We start from the raw sequence: 19,086 nt of genomic DNA, 5'->3' as shown, positions 1-19,086 counted from the left end.
ACATCTACTTCAGCAACTGAACTGAACTGAATTTTAAACTAGTCCATTGTTCCGTGTCTGGTTCTAACTGTTGCTTCTTAACGCACATACAGGTTTCTCAGGACACAGGTAAGGTGGTCTGGTATGCCCATCTCTAAGAATTTTCCATAGTTTATTGTGGAAACCACACAAAGTTTTAAGCATAGTCAACAAAGCAGAAGTAGATGGTTTTTCTGGAATTCCCTTACTTTCTCTGTGATCCAATGAATGTTGGCAGTTTGATCTCTGGTCCCCCTACCTTTTCTAAACCCAGCTTGTACATCTGGAATTTCTCAGCTCAGATACTGCTGAAGCCTAGCTTGAAGTATTATGAGCATGACCTTGCTGGCATGTGAAATGAACACAATTGTCCAGTAGTTTGAACATTCTTTGGCACTCCCTTTCCTTGGGATCGGAATGAAAATCGGACCTTTTCTAGCCCTAGGCTGCTGGCTGAGTTTTCCAAATTTGCTGACATATTGAGTGCAGCACTTTAACAGCATCATATTTTAGGATTTTAAATAACTCAGCTAGAATTCCATTACCTGCAGTAGCCTTGTTTTTAGTAATGCTTCCTAAAGCCCACTTGACTCCAGGATGTTTGGCCCTAGATGATGGACCATACCATCATCATTATCCTGTCATTAATACCTGTTTTGTATAGTTCTATATATTCTTGCCACTTCTTAAACTCTTCTGCTTCTCTTAGGTCCTTACTGTCTCTGTCCTTTATTGTGCCCATCCTTTCATGAAATGTTCCCCTGATATCTCCAGATTTCTTGATGAGATCCTTAACTTTCCGTCATACTGTTTTCCTCTATTTCTTTGCGTTGTTCACTTAAGAAAGACTTCTTATCTCTCTTTACTGTTCTCTGGAACTCTGCATTCATTAGGGTTTTTTTTTTTTTAACCCTACCAAACCCTGACAAACCACATGCTTTCTTCAATATTCACAATAATTTGCTCAATAAGAGCATTAAGAAAGGAAAGATTATGAAGAAAGTTAAGTGTAAAGATACAATTGTTAATCATATTGAATTCAAAATTCTAAATATATCAGGTACATCAGTTCAATTCAGTTACTCAGTCATGTCCAAATCTTTGTGACCCCATGATCCACACCATGCCAGGCCTCCCTGTCCATCACCAATTCCCGGAGCTTACCCAAACTCATGACCATTGAGTCGGTGATGCCATCCAACTGTCTCATCCTCTGTCGTCCCCTTCTCCTCCTGCCTTCAATGAGGAGCATCAGGGTCTTTTCAAATGAGTCAGTTCTTTGCATCAGGTGGCCAAAGTATTGGAGTTCCAGTTTCAACATCAGTCCTTCCAGTGAGCACCCAGGACTGATTTCCTTTAGGATGGACTGGTTGGATCTCCTTGCAGTCCAAGGGACTCTCAAGAGTCTTCTCCAACACCACAGTTCAAAAGCATCAATTCTTTGGCACTCAGCTTTCTTTATAATCCAACACTCACATCCATACATGACTACTGGAAAAATCATAGCCTTGACTAGACTGACCTTTGTTGGCAAAGTAATATCTCTGCTTTTTAATATGCTGTCTAGGTTGGTCATAACTTTCCTTCTAAGGAGTAAGTGTCTTAGTTTCATGGCTGCAATCACCATCTGCAGTGATTTTGGAGCCCCCCAAAATAAAGTCAGCCACTGTTTCCACTGTTTCCCCATCTATTTGCCATGAAGTGATGGGACTGGATGCCATGATCTTCATTGTCTGAGTGTTGAGCTTTAAGCCAACTTTTTCGCTCTTCTCTTTCACTGTCATCAAGAGGTTCTTTAGTTCTTCTTCACTTTCTGCCATAAGGGTGGTGTCATCTGCATATCTGAGGTTATTGATATTTCTCCTGGCAATCTTGATTCTAGATTGTGCTTCATCCAGCCCAGCATTTCTCATGATGTACACTGCATATAAGTTAAATAAGCAGGGTGACAGTATACAGCCTTGACATACTCTTTTTGCTATTTGGAAACAGTCTGTTGTTCCATGTCGAGTTCTAACTGTTGCTTCCTGACCTGCATACAGATTTCTCAGGAGGCAGGTCAGGTGGTCTGGTATTCTCATCTCTTGAAGAATTTTCCAGAGTTTGTTGTGATCCACATAGTCAAAGACTTGGGCGTTGTCAATAAAGCAGAAATAAATATTTTTCTGGGACTCTCTTGCTTTTTCGATGATCCAGCAGATGTTGGCAATTTGATCTCTGGTTCCTCTGTCTTTTCTAAAATCAGCTTGAACATCTGGAAGTTCACGGTTCACATATTGCTGAAGCCTGGCTTGGAGAATTTTCTTTACTAGCATGTGAGATGACTTCAATTGTGCGGTAGTTTGAACATTCTTTGGCATTGCCTTTCTTTGGGATTGGAATGAAAACTGACCTTTTCCAGTCCTGTGGCCACTGCTGAGTTTTCCAAATTTGCTGGCATATTGAGTGCAGCACTTTCACAGCATCATCTTTTAGGTTTTGAAAGAGCTCAACTGGAACTCCATCACCTCCACTAGCTTTGTTTGTAGTGATGCTTCCTAAGGCCCACTTGACTTCTCATTCCAGGATGTCTGGCTCTAGGTGAGTGATAATGCCAGTTAATTGTCTTGTTAGTTTGTAATAAATATACCATAACATATTTATCCAAACAATCCTTGTTTCCTTTTAAATAGTCACTTTCAGGGAATAAACATTGGTTCTGGGAACCATCATTATGAAATATCTGCATCTCTCCCTTTGTTTCTTAAATCAGTGACACATTTTTTTGAGTATCTTTGTTTATGGGAAATTTTTACCCACTGTGAATATATTTAGTTTTTGAAAATGGATTAAAATCATATAGAGCCAAGTCTGAAATGGGTTAAAAAAAAAAAAAAAAAAAACCACACACATACACAACAAAAGCTGAGTATACTCCTTTTTTTGTGTGTGAGTCACTAAGAATATTAAATTTTTACACCATAAAATAGCAATTGCATATAGGTAAATTTATCAAATGGCCTGATCCAATACAGTATTTTTCATGAATCTGTTCCTCTGTGGCTGAATGTGGCTTCATGTTTATTGTATTATGATTTAATTTTGGAAAAGATGGTTTTGGTAGTTAGATGTTCTGATTGTTCAGTGGTTCTGCTTGGGGAAATTAGAATTTCAGAATGTCAGTGCTGAGAAATCTTAGGAGATGATCTTGCCCAGCTCTGTCATTTTCTTACATGAAGATACTGAGAGTGACAGTCTGCTACTTCCCACTTCCACAGAGCAGGCCTTCAGGAACATGATCATTATTGAGTTCCTTACTGCATATGGCACCATCCTGAACTGTGAAGATTAGGATGGGTAGGTGGAAATATAGAAAGAGGTGATCAAAGCCGCAACCTCATGGAAGTTAAAAGCTATATAATGGCAGCCATGCAGATTGAGTTATGGAAGGCTAACTTGAAGTAAACTGTCCAGTTAGAACTTTCAGATAGGAATAAAGTTTACTGAGGAAGAGGTTAAGCTTTTTCAAGCACTAATGGAGAATTGGGAATAAAATTGGGGAACATTGTTAGGCTAGAGACAAATTCAAGAAAACATTTCTGCCACAGAGTCAGACAAAAAAGACAAGACACATAAGTGTCTTTTCCTTTTCTCTAGGGGAAGAGTTGAATAAATTAAAATTTTTTAAAAAATTAAATGCAGCATTTGTCTTATAAACTTTGAACTTACAATATTTCTGTGAGAAAAATACTTGGTGGGCATCATTAAATATTAATCATTAGAGATCAGTTTAGCAAAAAGATTTAGTCAGGTTGGAACAACTTTTAAGAAACCAATTACAATGTGTGTTATGAAAGAGAAGTGGAAGAAACCCAGGGAAAATATTAGAAATTGCAAGTTCCTTCACCCAGTGGAATTTTTGCAGGGAATTATGGCTAAATAGCTTGTTGAGACTTAAGACAGTAATAAAAATAGGTCCCTGTGCTAAGGATGTAAGAGTTGGCAAAAAGCAAAAGCTTGCAAAGAATCTTCCTTTTTAACCAATACTTCCTTTTTAATATATAAGTATTTAATTGAAAAAATGTAGAAATTAGAAACAGCCATCTTATGGTGACCCTATAAACTTTACTTGCATAGAAAGTCCAAAAATTAAATATCAATATATAATTGGAGGATTTGAAGATATTGTTTTCATATTCTGACATGTTGATTTGTTCAAAAGGATAGTGAAATATTTTTCTTTTAGGGTGTTCTTCTAGGGATCATTTCATTATTTATTTCTAGGTAACCCTGGGGATTCTGGCAATCTTTTGAAGATTTGTAAAATGTTGAAACTTAAAGACATACAGCTGACCCTTGGACACCTCGGGAGTTAAGGGCACTGACCCTCAGTGCACTTGAAAATCCATTTGTAAATTGTAGTTAGCCCTCTGCATCCAAGGTATTATTCCTCATTCTTAGATTCAACCAACAGAAAATCATATTGTACTACAGTATATACTATTGGAAAAAAAAAAATCTGTGTTTAAGTGGACACACGCAGTTCAAGCATGTGTTGTTGAAGGGTCAACTGTTCATGGAGTCTCAGCTGTATGCCAACAGCTACTTTAGAATGAGCTGACATGGGGTAACTCGAGCCAAAACCATGGATCTATTATGTTCAGATGTGAAATTCTAAAGGCCTCGGGGAGTTGGAAGATGCACAGATAGAAAGGAGAGTTGTGTTCTCAGTCAGTGCTGGAAATCTTCACTTAATCATGCTTTCTATATAAAATGTGAAAGAGAAAAGCATAATAAAAGGTTTCCCACTAAAAAGATGCTTAGATGATTATGGGCCAATAAGAGAAAGGAAAACTCAAGGGAAAGCAGACACATTCATATTTGCCCACTGATGCCTGGACTGAGAAAGACAGTGAAAAGGACAGGAGTGGAGGTGTAGATCTGGGCATCTTGCTGAATGAACCAGCTGGTGTAATGACAGCCTCAGAGTGTGCCTCCCAGAGGAAGGAGGAAGTCCACAAGGGTCGTCAAATCCGATTCATTCTTGCCAAGGTAGGGTTTTACATTTCTGAAACAAAACCAACTGGCATCAAAGCACAGATTATATCTTTTCTGTTTACAGAAAAAGGACCTCTTATATTTTTAATGATGCAACCAGCTTCTTGGCATATCACAGTTAAAAATATGGCACAATTTGGAAAATGTGGAAAAATATTGAAAAGAAAATAAATAGTAAATTTTTTTAAAACCTATTTGCTTAATTTAAAGGTGTATGTTTCCCAATTCTTACTTATAAATACCTTTTTACATTGAAATCATTATTTGTTGACAATTTTATTTCCTCTTTATTTAGCACTTTATATATATAAATGAATTACATATATATATATGAATTTTCTCTATGATCATCATTATGGTTATGCCATAGTTTATTTCCCAATCTCATGTTGTTGAAAATTTAAAATTAATTTCAGCTTTTTTCTACTAGAATCAATTGATTAATATCCTGGTATAAAAATCTTTGTCCATATCTTGAATTTATTAACCTAATCTAGATGTCTAGAAGTAGAAGTACTGGATGACACATTTTAAGGCTGTTTACTTATACCCATTTTGTCTAAGTTGTCTAAATTATTGGCAGAGTTGTTCATATTTCCTAATTACCTTCTTAATGTCTATAGGCATAATAGTATATCCTCCTTTCATTCTACATATTCTTCCCTCTTTTTTCCCTAATCAGTCTCTGAAGAGATTTTTAGATTTTATTGCTCTTTAAAAAAAAAAAAAAACCCACTATGGGTTTCATATTTTCACTGTTTTTCTGCTTTCCATTTAATTGACCTTTGCTCTTTATTATTTCCTTCCTTTTACTTAATTTACGCTTAATTTGCTGTTCATGTTCTAGTTTCTTAAAGTGGAAACTTGGATTATCAATTTGAGACTCCTTCTTTTGTAATATACACATTTTAATGTTCTACATATCCCTCCAAATACACTTTTAATGCCTTCTCACAAACTCTGATAAATTGTGCTTTTATTTTCATACAAGTAAAAATTTTTTTTTAATTTTTATTTTGATCTCTACTCATGAGTTACTTAGAAGTATGTTCTTTAATTTCTAAATATTTGAGAATTTTCAGATAGCCATCTGTTGTTGATTTCTTCCGTCACTCCCTGTAGTCAGACAGCATCCTTTGTATAATTTCATTCATCTTAAATTTATTGAGATTTGTTTTGCCACCAAGCATATAATGCATTTTGCAGAATGTTGGATGTGCACTTGAGAAAATACTTGTAATCAGCTGTTTTGGGATAGAGTCTTCTACAAATACCAGTCAGGTCTAGCTGGTCAGTAGCATTGTTCAACTCAGCTCTTTATCTAAATGTTTTGTGAGAGAGTTACTGAGTTAAATGAGTTGCTGGGAGAGGAATGTCGAAATATCCAGCTATAATTATGTGTGTGCTTGTGTTCAGTCATGTTGACTCAGTGGCCCCGTGGACTGTAGCCCGCCAGGCTCCTCCGTCCATGGGATTTTCCAGGCAAGAATACTGGAGTGGGGTGCCATTTTCTTCTCCAAGGGGTCTTCCCAGCCCAGGAATCGAACCTATGTCCCTTGCCTCTCCTGTACTGCAAGCAGATTCTTTATTGCTGAGCCACAGGGGAAGTCCAATAACTATAATTATAGATTTGCCTACTTTTTCCTTATAGTTCTACCAGTTTTGCTTCATATATTTTGACACTGGGTTAATATATACATACAATTTAGCACTGTTATCCCTTTTCCTTCAATTTTTTTTACTTATTCAACAACTCATATTTCTATTTTCGTATGTAGAAAATGAGGAAGTTTAATACAGTTGGCCCTCGAACAACATGGGTTTCAACTGTGTACGTCCACTTATATGCAGATTTTTATCAAGAGTAAATACTGCAGTACCACACAGTCTGCAGTGGATTGAATTCATAGATGCAAATTACAGATATGGAGGGCCAGCTACAAGTTATATAAGGGTTTTTGCCTGTACAGAGGGTCAACACCCCTAACCCCTGTGTTGTTCAAGGGTCAACAATATAGCCTTTTCTCTTCAGCAAACCTATAATGAATGACTTCCAGTTTCTTATGAAATTCTCATGATTAATGAAAACTGTCTATCACTTGCTTAACACCTCCGGCTTTCATCTTAAATGAAACTGAACTCCCTTTTGGTACATGAAAATGATGCTCTTAAGTCATTTTAGGATTATGTTCGTGCATTTAGCTCAGAATAAATGGATTTTTATAAATGTGTGTGTGTGTATGCATGCATATGTGAAGCAAAAGTCACCCAATCGTGGTTGACTCTTTTGCAACCCTGTGGACTATACAGTCCATGGAATTCTCTGGATCAGAATACTAGAGTGGGTAGCCATTTCCTTCTCCAGGGTATCTTCCTGACCCAGGAGTTGAACTGGGAGCCCTTCAATTCCCCAGGGATTGAACCCAGGTCTCCTGCATTACAGGCAGTTTCTTTACCAGCTGAGCCACCAGGGAAGCCCAAAAATACTGGAGTGGGTAGCCTATCCCATCTCCAGGGTATCTTCCTGACCCAGGAGTTGAACTGGGGTCTCCTGCATTGCAGGGGGATTCTTTACCAGCTGAGCTACCAGGGAAACCCATGCATGCATATATATATATTTTTTTTCTATATACACACACACATATTTAGTCTTTTAACCTTTCTTTTGCATTTCATACATATAAATGTGACAAATACTATATAAACTTGGTACATAGTGCAGAGAACGACAGCTAAGTCATCGGATAGTCATGCTGTGTGAGGCCTTACTGTATGTGAGTTTTGAGGAACCTGTCTGGGCCGCCTCAGTTCAGGTCAGTCCCTCAGCCACATCCGACTCTTTGTGACCTCATGGGCTGCCTGTGGTTGTTTCATCCAGCATCTTTGGCACCATTCTCAATCCCTTCGTCTCCCTTGACCCCAGTCATCCCCAGTTCCTATCTTTTAACTGGTATTCCCACTTCCATGTTTGTGGTACTCCAGCCTGTTTTCCACAGAGGCCAGAATAATCTTTGAGAATTACGCATCAAAACATATCATTCCTCTCCTCAAAACCATTGATTACCTTCTGATCGTACCTAAGGAAAAAAATCCGCAAGCCAAATCCCACCTCTGGATATCACTTCAGTCACTTCCCCAGGCTCAGTGTGCCTAAGCCGTGGGCTTTCCCTCAGTTCTTCAAACACACCGAACTCTTTCTTACCTCAGCACCTGCACAGGAGTCTAGAACACCGCTCTCTCATCACCTCATTGGGACCCCTCACCTCCTACTTTTTCCATCCTCCACCTACGATTTTCATTTGGCTGATTCATTGGTTCGTACTCAGCACTCAAGTATCACCTTCAATATCATCTCTAGAGGTAACTTCTCTGGACCTCAAATCTAAATGTAGTTCTTCCTATTATTTACTCTTCTTATAGTTCTTACCAGAGTTTTTAACTGAATTGTGTTTTGTATAGTTTGTTTAATGTTTTTCTCTTCTGCCATCCTTCAGGATCATTTACATCGATGTTTTATATTTGCTCTTTGACCAGCACATAGTAGGTGCCAAATAAATAATTATTGAATGAATGAATGAATATGAGGAAGAAAAATGAAGTGTAGCAGATAATTAGAAAACATTTAAGAGGGAAGATATGCAATTTTTACTATTTATCAATGAAAGGTATATTAAAGCATCTGTTTTCTAACCTATTTAGCTAGTAAAATTATTCAAAGATATAATTCCCCTTTTCAGCTAAGATTTGAGGAAAAGGAAAATTTCATAGAATCCACAAGGGTTCATTTTTGTTTGTGTACTAAATATTGTTGAATGAGTAACAATATTTATAATCATGGAAAGCAGTCTAGGTAAATGTATTTAAAATCATCAAATTGTTTTTATTGACACAGTATTTCCACCCAAGCATTTGTCATAAGGAATATTGCTAAACATGGGGAAGTTTATATATTTAAATATATTTTTCACAGTGTTATTTATAGGAGTAAAACATTGAAAAACCACCTAAATGCCCAGAAAAGTAATACTTGAGTAAAGCATAGTATATTCACTAGATAGTTTATGAGTTGGGGGGGTAGTGAAAGTGTTAGTCACTCAATCGTTTTCAACTCTTTGCAAACCCATGGGCTGTAGCCCACCACGTTCTGTCCATGGAATTCTCCAGACAAGAATACTGGAGTGGGTTTCCATTTCCTTCTTGAGGGGATCTTCCTGACATACCTAAGTCTCCTGCATTGCAGGCAAATTCTGTACCATCTGAGCCACCAGGGTAGCCCCTTATGTGAGTAACATAAGCTAAAGTAACATAAGCTAAATACAATGATTTTCTAAAACTTTATATTAGTGCTTCTGCTGTTGTTGTTGTTATTTAGTCGCTAAGTCATGTCTGACTCTTTTGCGACCCCATGGACTGTAGCCCACCAGGCTCCTCTGTCCATGGGATTTCCCAGGCAGGAATACTGGAATAGGTTGCCATTTCCTTCTCCAGGGGATGTGTCTGACCCAGGGATCAAACCCTTATCTCCTGAATTGACAAGCAGATTCTTTACATCTGAGTCACCAGGGAAGCCCATTTATATTATTAAATATAAATAAATGAAGAACGCAGAGTTTTACAGTAAAATTTACAAATCTTATCCACGGGGGAGAAAAAAGAGTCTGGAAAGAAATATGTCATACTGTCATGGCTTTAGGTGATTTCCTTCTCTCTCTCTTTACATGGATTATAATATTAAATTATGATATAATATAGCTTGTATCTTGAGGTTCAGTTTTATTTTCAGTACATTTACGTGAATCCTGAGCCTTACATATTGCAATGATTTGAACTGAAATGCCCGTGTTCTCTTTTTTTTAGGATGACAGAAACTTTGCTGAAAGCTCCCATGCTTATGGGTTAGATCAGTCATCTTGTTGGCAGGATCACAGTCGCTTCCTGTCTAGTCCACGATTTTCCCACTTGAACTGTAAGTAATGATGCCCAGTACTAGCTTATAAATTGGATTTAAGAAAATTCAGTTCATGGAAAGATTAAAGTGAAAGACCAGAGCTTGATAGTAATATTCATGTTGTAATTTTGAAAAAGTTTTCATTTTGAATCATACAAATAATGCCCAAGGACATTTATAATATTAACCAACTTACTAAAAATATATGGAATGCTTCTTTTTAGACTTTACACTTCTCACAAAAACTTAAAACTGAATCACCAAATCTTAATTAAGCAGTTTTTTTGGCATGGAGATTGCTAGTAACTGTGGATGAGTGAGTAAGGAAGTTAGATTGTATTGTAATAAAATCCAAGTCTTCAAAAAGTAGAAAAACTATTCAGATATATCTAATTTTGTACCAAGAATAAGGATATGAAAACTATTATTGTGTAGGTTTCATTCTGTGAATAATACACTGTAAATATTAATAAAAGGTTATAACATTAACAAAGTGTGAGTCTGCTGACCCAGAATACCTTCTCCCCCGACTTGTACTTCACCTTGGATGCAGTGTCCTTAAAAAAACCTTCAGAACTCACAGTGTTAAGTATGGTTGCTGTTATGAGTGCTCACAATGCACATTACAAATTTCCTTTGAAACCTTTCTTGGAAAATTATGGAATTATTTGCTATTCAGTGACATTTCATTTACTGATTCTTCTCTTCACCCAAGAGTGAACTCCATGATAGGGGTGATGTTTATACACCACTGTTTACTCAGCATTCTATATGGAACTTGGCACACAGTAAATGCTCAGTTAATGTAAGATGAATGAGTATATGAAGTTTTTAATTTCAAGTCCACTTTTATCCAAGCCACTTGGGATTCAAGTGTTAGTAGACTCCTGTTTCGGTCATCATTTAGCTCCTCAGTCCCCATGGATGTAGACTTTGTTCACTCAGTCGGACAGTGCTGTCATTTTAAAAAGCTAGGTTTCTATAAAATAAAATATCAAAATTAGCCACAAAGAAGTAGGTCAAATAGAAAATAATAACTCATTTTTTCTGATTTATATTCATGGATTCATTGAATAAATATTTATCAGTTTCTGACAAATGGTTTGGCTTCCATTATATCATGATTATTTTATTCCAACAGCTAAGCATTTTCCTTTTCCTGTCCTAACCATTTTGCCAAGTGATTTTATATATTTTCATAAACCCTCTGCTATTCTAATCTGGCAGTCACCCTTCAATTTGGATCATATCTCAGGTTGGTTCTGGTACCTTAGAATATGATATCTATGTAGTTATACAAAATTTTTATTTTTCATATTAAGCAATGGAAAAATTTCCTCAGGTCTGTTTGATGTATGAAAACATGGAAGAGGAGGAGGGTAGGGACCGAGCACCAAAAACCAACATGGTACCCCATCCGTTAAGACATCCAAGAGCCTGGAAATAAGCAGCAGCAGGCTATGAGCACAGAGAGCTTTGTTCTACTGGCATTTCATTTTGCCTTTATAACTTGCAGAAGGCTCCTTAGGAAGGTTCCTCCTTAGAAAGGCTCCTAGAAAGGTTCCTTTGAAGACATTAAGGGGAAAACATCAACATTTTTAGAATTTTATTTAATATTATGACAGGCAGTAGAAGAAACTGTGTTTGGCTTTTCACTCAGTAGCATTTCATGACTAACACTGGTCATTTCCTAAGATGTAGTACTCACAGGCTGCTGTAGGCTTCTATATAAATACACTGACACAGAAAATTAACTAAGAATCAGGAAAAATATCATTGAGAACATTATTTGGATAAGGAAATACTTTATTAGCCTATTTATATAATCTGACTGAAAAATTAGCTTAAAAAGTAAGCCTCTTTATTAATGTATTGATTATTTATACATAACCATATATTTTGCTATTCTTTTTAACAAGTTTTATGATTTTCCTCCCATACGTACCTCCCCCATGTTTTTAAGGATACTTTAAAAAGTTTAATCATAGGTACCTATTGTTACTCATTTTAGGTGATTTAATAAACATTTCTAGAAATAATATTTATTCTAATTTACTTTTCTGATGAACTTTGAATTTTTTGTATGTTTTTCATGATGGCTTTTGGAATTGAATTATGATCACCCTGGATACTTTTCCATTTTTTGTGGTACACACAATTTCAACTTAGTTATAGAAGTTGTCCTGTCCTGAAAATTTTCTTGACACTACAAAATTAAAAAGGAGATTTGTCAAGATCAACAAAGAGAAAAATGGAGCCTGCAGTAAGTTGATAATACAGGGAACAGAAGACATCTTAAAAATATCATGAATGCCCTCAGAGATATGAGGAGGTAGTGCATCCAGTAAAATTAAGAGCAAGATGCTATGAAAAAGGAGCACGAGCTAGGAGGCCTCAGAAATGTTCGATATGATAAACGAGAAAGGTGGGAAACAACAAAGTTGAGAAATCTCAAAGAAAGCAGAAGATAAGGAAAAAGGGCAATAGAAGAGAGAAAATATTCAGAAAAACCAATATAGGAAGGAGAGACCGTGACTGGTGAGAGTCCTGGAAAGAGAGGATAAAGAAGGCAGGACAAAGGCCAGAAGCGGGCGGATGCACGGCAGCCCAGGCAATGGCTGTTGCACAGCTGCCGCCCGAGGCTTTTCCTTCCCCTTCCTCCGTATGGTGATCCCTGTTTCTTTGGTCACCCCCGGCCTTCCTCTGCTGGTTTCAGTTCTTTTGCAGGAGCACATCCAAGAAAGGGAGGTAAATATGTTCATTTTCGTATTTCTGAGAATGGGTTTCTTCCATTCACACTTGACTGAGAGTTTGGCTGCCTATAAAATTCTGGGTTAAAAAAGACTTTCCTTCTGAAGTCATCACACAGTTATCTTCCAATATCTAGTGTTGCTGTTGAAAAACCTTCTGTCCTTTCCATTTGACTCCCATTCCTCTGACATGATCGTTTTTACCATTGCTATCCCCCTGCACCCTGGCCCGGCAACTTTTAGGATTGTCTGTTTAACCTCTTTGAGTTTTGTGATGGTATGTCTCCCCATGAGTCTTGTTTTACTGAGTTTTCTATGTATTTGCTCTGGGGTTTTTTAATCTGGACATTCGTATTCTTCAATTCTCTCATAGGGAAGGAAGAAACAAAAGATTCTACCAGGAAAAGCTTTAGGAAATTAAAAAAAAAAAAACACAAAACTGGATAGATTATTAGATTCATTTGAGCACTTAGAAACACTAGTAGGTACATGACAGGTCTAACTGAGCTATTAGAAACAATTGAGGTGGTTATGGAGAAAGAGTAAATAAAAATAAATAAAAACACAGGTCAATTACTAGCTCCAGGAAAAAAATGAAAAGAAACAGTGTCAGGGTAGCCCTATTAGGTTTGTATGAGCCATATTTACAGTCAATATAAATACTCACTATCGACATAACTGGGAGTCCAGACGTCACTATATAGGGAGGATGGGGTGAAGCGGAGTGGATGGGTGTGGATACGTCTAAAAATGATAACTCAGAAAATAGCAATATAAGCTTCTTTTTCTTTCAAAAATTGAAGTAAATACAGAAAATAAAGCTAAAAGAGTTGATTGTGGTTGACTCCCGGGAGCAGGTGTGTGGGGTTAGGAGGGATAGGGCAAGAGGCCGCAGTCTTTTCTGTGTAGTCCTTTGGTGCTGTTTGATATGTGTATGTATGGACACTCTGGCTAAAAAGGAATCTTATAAAAATAAAATGCTACTAAGAAAACTCCAGCTTTTATGTCTGACTAGCATGTGCTGCTGGATTTTGCTGTTACCTTCTGAATGCACCATGAAAGCTGTTGGGGAGGGGGGCGGTTAGAGCAGCTGAGACCTGCGTGGAGACAAGGGGGGAAACTGAGGTGCTGAGGTTGACGTGAGTTTCTGAGCCCACAGAACAGGCTCCTTCTGACTCAGGTTGGGATTTGCCCTGGATGAGGCTCTTCTGTCTGTGCTGAAGACGCTAAGGCACTCATGCTGCTGACTTCCGTGCCCCGTCAAAACTGACCGAACGAAAGCGCAAAATCACTGACCACGGAAAAAACAAAGGAAATGGGAAAATACTGCGTAATTTGTGGTCTCTGAAATGACCCAGCCTTAATGGAAGTTTGTTTTCAGTAGTAATTTATGTCAGCTTTGTGTAGTTCAGGTCAATTCAAGAAAAGGTAGATGCTTCCCTGCCAGGAAGACGGGGAGAAATGTATAAATTTTAAGTTTATACGACCATTGGAAATAGGAACACAGAAATCCATTATTTAGAGCCATGATTACTACCAAATTTATCCTGGCTGGCTGGAAGCTATGGCCGTGATTCAGGACACTCTTTTAGCAGGCTTGGATTCCATTACCTGTAGCCTGTAGACAGTGGGGGCTTGGTGAGGGAGATTCATGATGCCAGCTTTGGAAACTGTCACTTTTACTTTTTTATAAGTAGTGACCGACCACTGGTCTCCATGGATAGCTCCTTGTAGGCTAAAGGACATAGTTTCCGGACCGGGCTTTCACTCCCAGGGCCCAGACCAGACTGGATTTGAGTGAAGTCTGGAGCAAACTGAAGACTTCTCGACATCTCGAGTGCTTTGAAATTCAAATGCTAAATGTTGGTGGAGTTGGTATCTATCAACTCAATTTTAAACATAAATGCAGATTGCAATTTTTCTATAATTCTAGCATTGTTGTAAATAATGTTTATTTAAATATATATATAATCCCAGAAAGAAAGGACTGTGGTTTGTCATGGGGTTACTTTAGGAGTTGAAAGTGAATCTTACATATTAATTTAATTTGAAATTCTTAGAAAAGCAAATCAATGAAAGTTAATAAAAAAACTTTTTTTTTCACTTCCTTACTTCAGATACTGCTGCTCTAAAAAGAAAAGTTAGTGTAGTTAATATGTGTTAAAGGTGAAATGACAGGACATACCTGGACCAGGACTTTATATTAGTGACTGGGAGGTTATAACTGAGCTGAAACCTGAATGGCAAGAAGAACCAGCTGAGTTAAAATTGGGTAGGATGCATCTTCCTAGTCCAGGGGCAGAACTGGAAAGACCCCAAGGGGAGAAAAAGAGGGAGGGGAATGAGTGAGGAAGAGAGCGATTGGGGGAGAGCGTGGCAGGACATGAGGTCCCGCGGCAGCCTTTTCAGCCACCAGCAGATGTTCGGATTTTATTCTGATTTCACTGGGAGGCCATGGAGGGTGTGGTGGGAAGGGATAACGCAGCAGAGTGGCATAGTCTGATGAACATTTTAGAAAGGTAATTCCGGTGTGTGGAAAACGGGGAAAGATGAAAATAGGAGAGAAAATGGTGGCTTGGGCTGGAGTGATGGTATTAATAATAGAGATGGTGTGAGGCAGAAGGACTCAGGTGAAATGGAAGGCAGACTTCTCGGAACTTACCCTTAGTTGGGACGGGTCCAGCAGGCAGGCCATGGGAAGGAAGGAACCAAGGTTTCAGAAACTGGGTGCATGGGTATATCATTTTCTAAGATGACGAAGAGCAAGGGATAGGCAGGCAGCCGAGATGAAGAAACCAAGTGGGAGGGCTGACCAATATATTTGGATATAGGCGTCTGGAGCTCAGAAGAGAGGTAAGAGGTGGTAGAAAAACATTAACCTAGATTCCACATCTAGGCTCAGTTTCCTTTTGTGTAGAACAGAGGTTGCTATAAAAAGGAAGCCCTTCAGATTTCTTCTTCTAAAAGTCTCTGTGCTTTAATGTCACTATATACTGATCAACACCCGCCTTCTACCCTCACTCTTCAAATCCAAAACAAACAAATGACATGGATATGTGGGGTTTTTTTAATATAGTAAATTATTTTATTCCTCAATTGAAGATGTGGTAGTCCATGTAAAGCTTACAGAAAACTAGTAATCAAATACAATGATTGCTTATAGCTTTGTCAAGCTAGGGATTATATTCATCCAGGTGTATTTTTCTCTTTTCTCTTACCCTGCCAGCATTTGCCCAAAGAACAGTTGCTCCAGACTCACCTTCAATCAAGGAAGATGCCCCAAGTTTACTGATGGATGGGAGAAGTCCACAACCCAGAAAGGAGGAATACGAAAGCAAAAACAGCAAAATGTAATTAGTTACTCTACCTGAGTGTTTTACAAATAGTAGTGTATGTATCCTTGCCACAGTTTGGCCCAGATAATCTAGCAGACATGTCTGAAGCTTCTGCTCTTCAGCATTGCCAAACAGTGACTGAAAGACAGTGCAGCTGGTCTTTGTGGATGATGTAAGTTAAACCAATCCAAATAATATCAGCTTGTGAATGACATACAGCCAACTTACTGGCAACTTACACCAGCAGAGAAAGAAGAATATTTTTCACCTTGCATTTTCCATTTTCAGGGGTAGTCAGTCACATTTTTCTGACCAAAATTTGGATTTATAATTGAGGTCTTTCAAAAATGACTGGCTGAAAAAGAGGAATATGTGTTCTCCTTGAGGCAGAAGTTGCCGGCACTTTGAATTCAGGGCGCATTTGTATAGAAGTCATTTTATTTTGATGCTTTCTCCCTCATAAATTATCATGTGTTATAACATGTCATGGAGATATGCATATATAACATTAGACAGTCCACTTTATAAATGCTCAGGATTGTTAACATCCATCATCTCAGCAGTCTTTTACTACATGCAGTATCTTAAAATTATTTCCAATCATCCATTTTTGTAACAATGAAGAATTTACAAATGAAATCTGAATTGTTAGAGTTACAAAGAATTTGTAGCGTAATTTATTTATTTGTCTTTTTGTGGCCAAATATCCCACTGTGATCACTCCGGTCATATCCTGGACCTTCTTTGGTTTACTCTGACCAGAATCATTAGCACCAAACTCCTGTGTCCATGAGATTTACTTGCCAAGAGTTCTATATAATCTGTTACTATCTGTCTAAATTCTTAGAGTATCTTGAGTCTTTCTCAACATCAAAGTGTTTTGAAGAACCTTATTCTCTTTACATGTTGATTTACCAGTGAAGAAAGATTTTTATTAAATGCTAAATAAGAGTAAACAGCCAGGAACTAAATCCCACTGGGTCATGATGGAAAGATTCTGAATAGAGACAAGGACAATAAAGCAGTGTCTTCATAATGTGCATTACATTTTGTGTTCATTAAAATCTACTTGCTGTTTAGAGCTCTCACATTTCATAAAGATGTTTCTTGTTCTACTCAAGATATGTTTTCCTAATTTACCGTATTTAAATGTGCAGAAGAAATGGCATTCTCCATGAACTCAAATGCAACAGTTACTACAGAAGACAGAATGTTTTATTTCACAATTTACCAATACAGCGTATACAACCTCTGATAATGCAGTCATGCATTTTATCATTTGTTCATCCAAAAACCTTTTACTGAGTTGTTGCTATAGGTTAATCACGGGGTTAAGAAGGAAAATGAGACCCCAAAACAGGTGCACGTGTCCCAAACTTTATTTGGCATTAGGAGTTACATGAAAAAGGAGTGATGTGCTCATGCTGGCTGGAGAAGTTCTGGAGTAGACACCACTAAGCAGGCTTGGTTTGGTTGTGTCTAATCTTAACCTTGAGACTTGGAGCTGCTAATGTGCCAACGAGCACCAGAGGTTTCAGTGCAAGTGGAATTATTACTCTTTAGTAATATCTGGGATATTGAGAAATTATGTCAGTATTTTCATTGATGTTTTAACTAATACCATTTTTATCTACGTGGATCTAAATGACTGGGAAGAAAACAAGGGAGAAATTAACAGGTTTTACTTAAATCCTACAGGCAGATGTTAGATAGCTTTTCATTTACTGCATTATTAGGAACTTCATGTGGTCCATTCTATTTAATAGAAACTGATCTTAAACATTATTAGCTTTTCGTGGGGGAAAAAAAGCATTATTAGCTTTTTAAAAAAATCTGTGGTCATTAAAAAAAGTTACATCAGTCCAGTTAAGCCTGAAAAGTGGAGGTAGCTCAGATTATGTACTTGGCACATCCTTGAAAGCATGTTGGGTGATAATTTTATAACAGAAAAGGATCTTATAAAAGACCTTTTTTTTAATCTGGAAAAAAAAAATAAAGCATTGTATATTACTGAAGTCCCTATACTATGGTTGGATGAATGAAGGTGTCTGACTTTAAGTATGGAACACACAAGAACTTTAAAGACAAAGTCAACTTTTTGTGAGCAACAGTTTTGTTGAAATACCTTGGCCCTCTGTTTATGTGAAGTTAAATCCAAGGACCTGTCTCCTCTGAGGATTTTTCCTATCTCTTGCAGTCACCATAAGCTTGAGTTGGAAATTTAAAAGGAATGCTAAGAAAACACTAATAGTTTGGCTTGTACATTTCAGAAGCCAGAACGGTTTTCCCTTTACGCAGCCCTTTGGCAGGATAACGTGTGATATCAGCCCCACTGAGCTGAGGCTGGTCGGCCATGTTGCTCATAGCACTAGGACACTGGACAGGATAAACCTTATTCTGGAAATGATCATGGTCCCAGACTTTATTTGAAGATTGACCTTTTCAGTTTAATAATTTTGATTCTTCTGGCCATCTTTCTCCCTAAACACACTAAACTTCCACTGAAGTTACTGAAGGCCGCAGATGGGAGAAACACAGCTGGGAGAAATCTGGCTTGATGTTTTTCCCATTGGCTAAGGTTATTATTATTTCCTTGACTAATGTCTGATTTGAAGGCTGGAAACCAGTTGGTTATATAACATCTTATGCATCTGGCTTACCAGAATCACGAAGTTTCCTTCTTGTTACAGTTTACATATTTTTACTAATAGATATATTTACTATTTTTACTATAGCTGAACAAAATCATACACATAAGGCATTTGAATTTAAAGGTTATGTGGATAAAAAGCACCTCCCTGCTTAGCTAAGAATGCAGTCAAGTCTCTTTTTCTTCATTTTCCTCCTTTCAACTGTGGCAAATGCATAAGGCTCAGGTCAGAGGTATGTAAAGGCTTCTTATAATCACAGTGCTTATTACATGTTCCCTAATCTATATCGAATCTTATCATTAAAAAAACAAATAATTGTTTTGTGTAGGACTTAAATCTTCCATATA

General features: G+C 37.5%; 1 protein-coding gene across 14 annotated transcripts in view; it reads left to right on the top strand.

The window, feature by feature from the left end:
• CEP128 (centrosomal protein 128) overlaps positions 1-17,126 on the top strand; it is a 605,049-nt gene extending 587,923 nt beyond the window's left edge. For all 14 annotated transcript variants that reach the window (XM_055538802.1, XM_055538807.1, XM_055538799.1 and 11 more), the window contains 2 exons: positions 9,913-10,021; positions 15,980-17,126. In XM_055538802.1, coding sequence (XP_055394777.1) covers positions 9,913-10,021; positions 15,980-16,107 — 237 coding nt within the window. In that variant the 3' untranslated portion in view covers positions 16,108-17,126. The remainder of the gene's footprint in view (positions 1-9,912; positions 10,022-15,979) is intronic.
• The last annotated feature ends 1,960 nt before the right edge of the window (positions 17,127-19,086 follow it).

Source organism: Bubalus kerabau, chromosome 10, assembly GCF_029407905.1.
Source record: "Bubalus kerabau isolate K-KA32 ecotype Philippines breed swamp buffalo chromosome 10, PCC_UOA_SB_1v2, whole genome shotgun sequence".
In the NCBI taxonomy this organism is placed as follows: Eukaryota; Metazoa; Chordata; class Mammalia; order Artiodactyla; family Bovidae; genus Bubalus; species Bubalus kerabau.
Note: the sequence above shows the minus strand (reverse complement) of the source record. Positions and strands in the feature narration are given on the sequence as shown.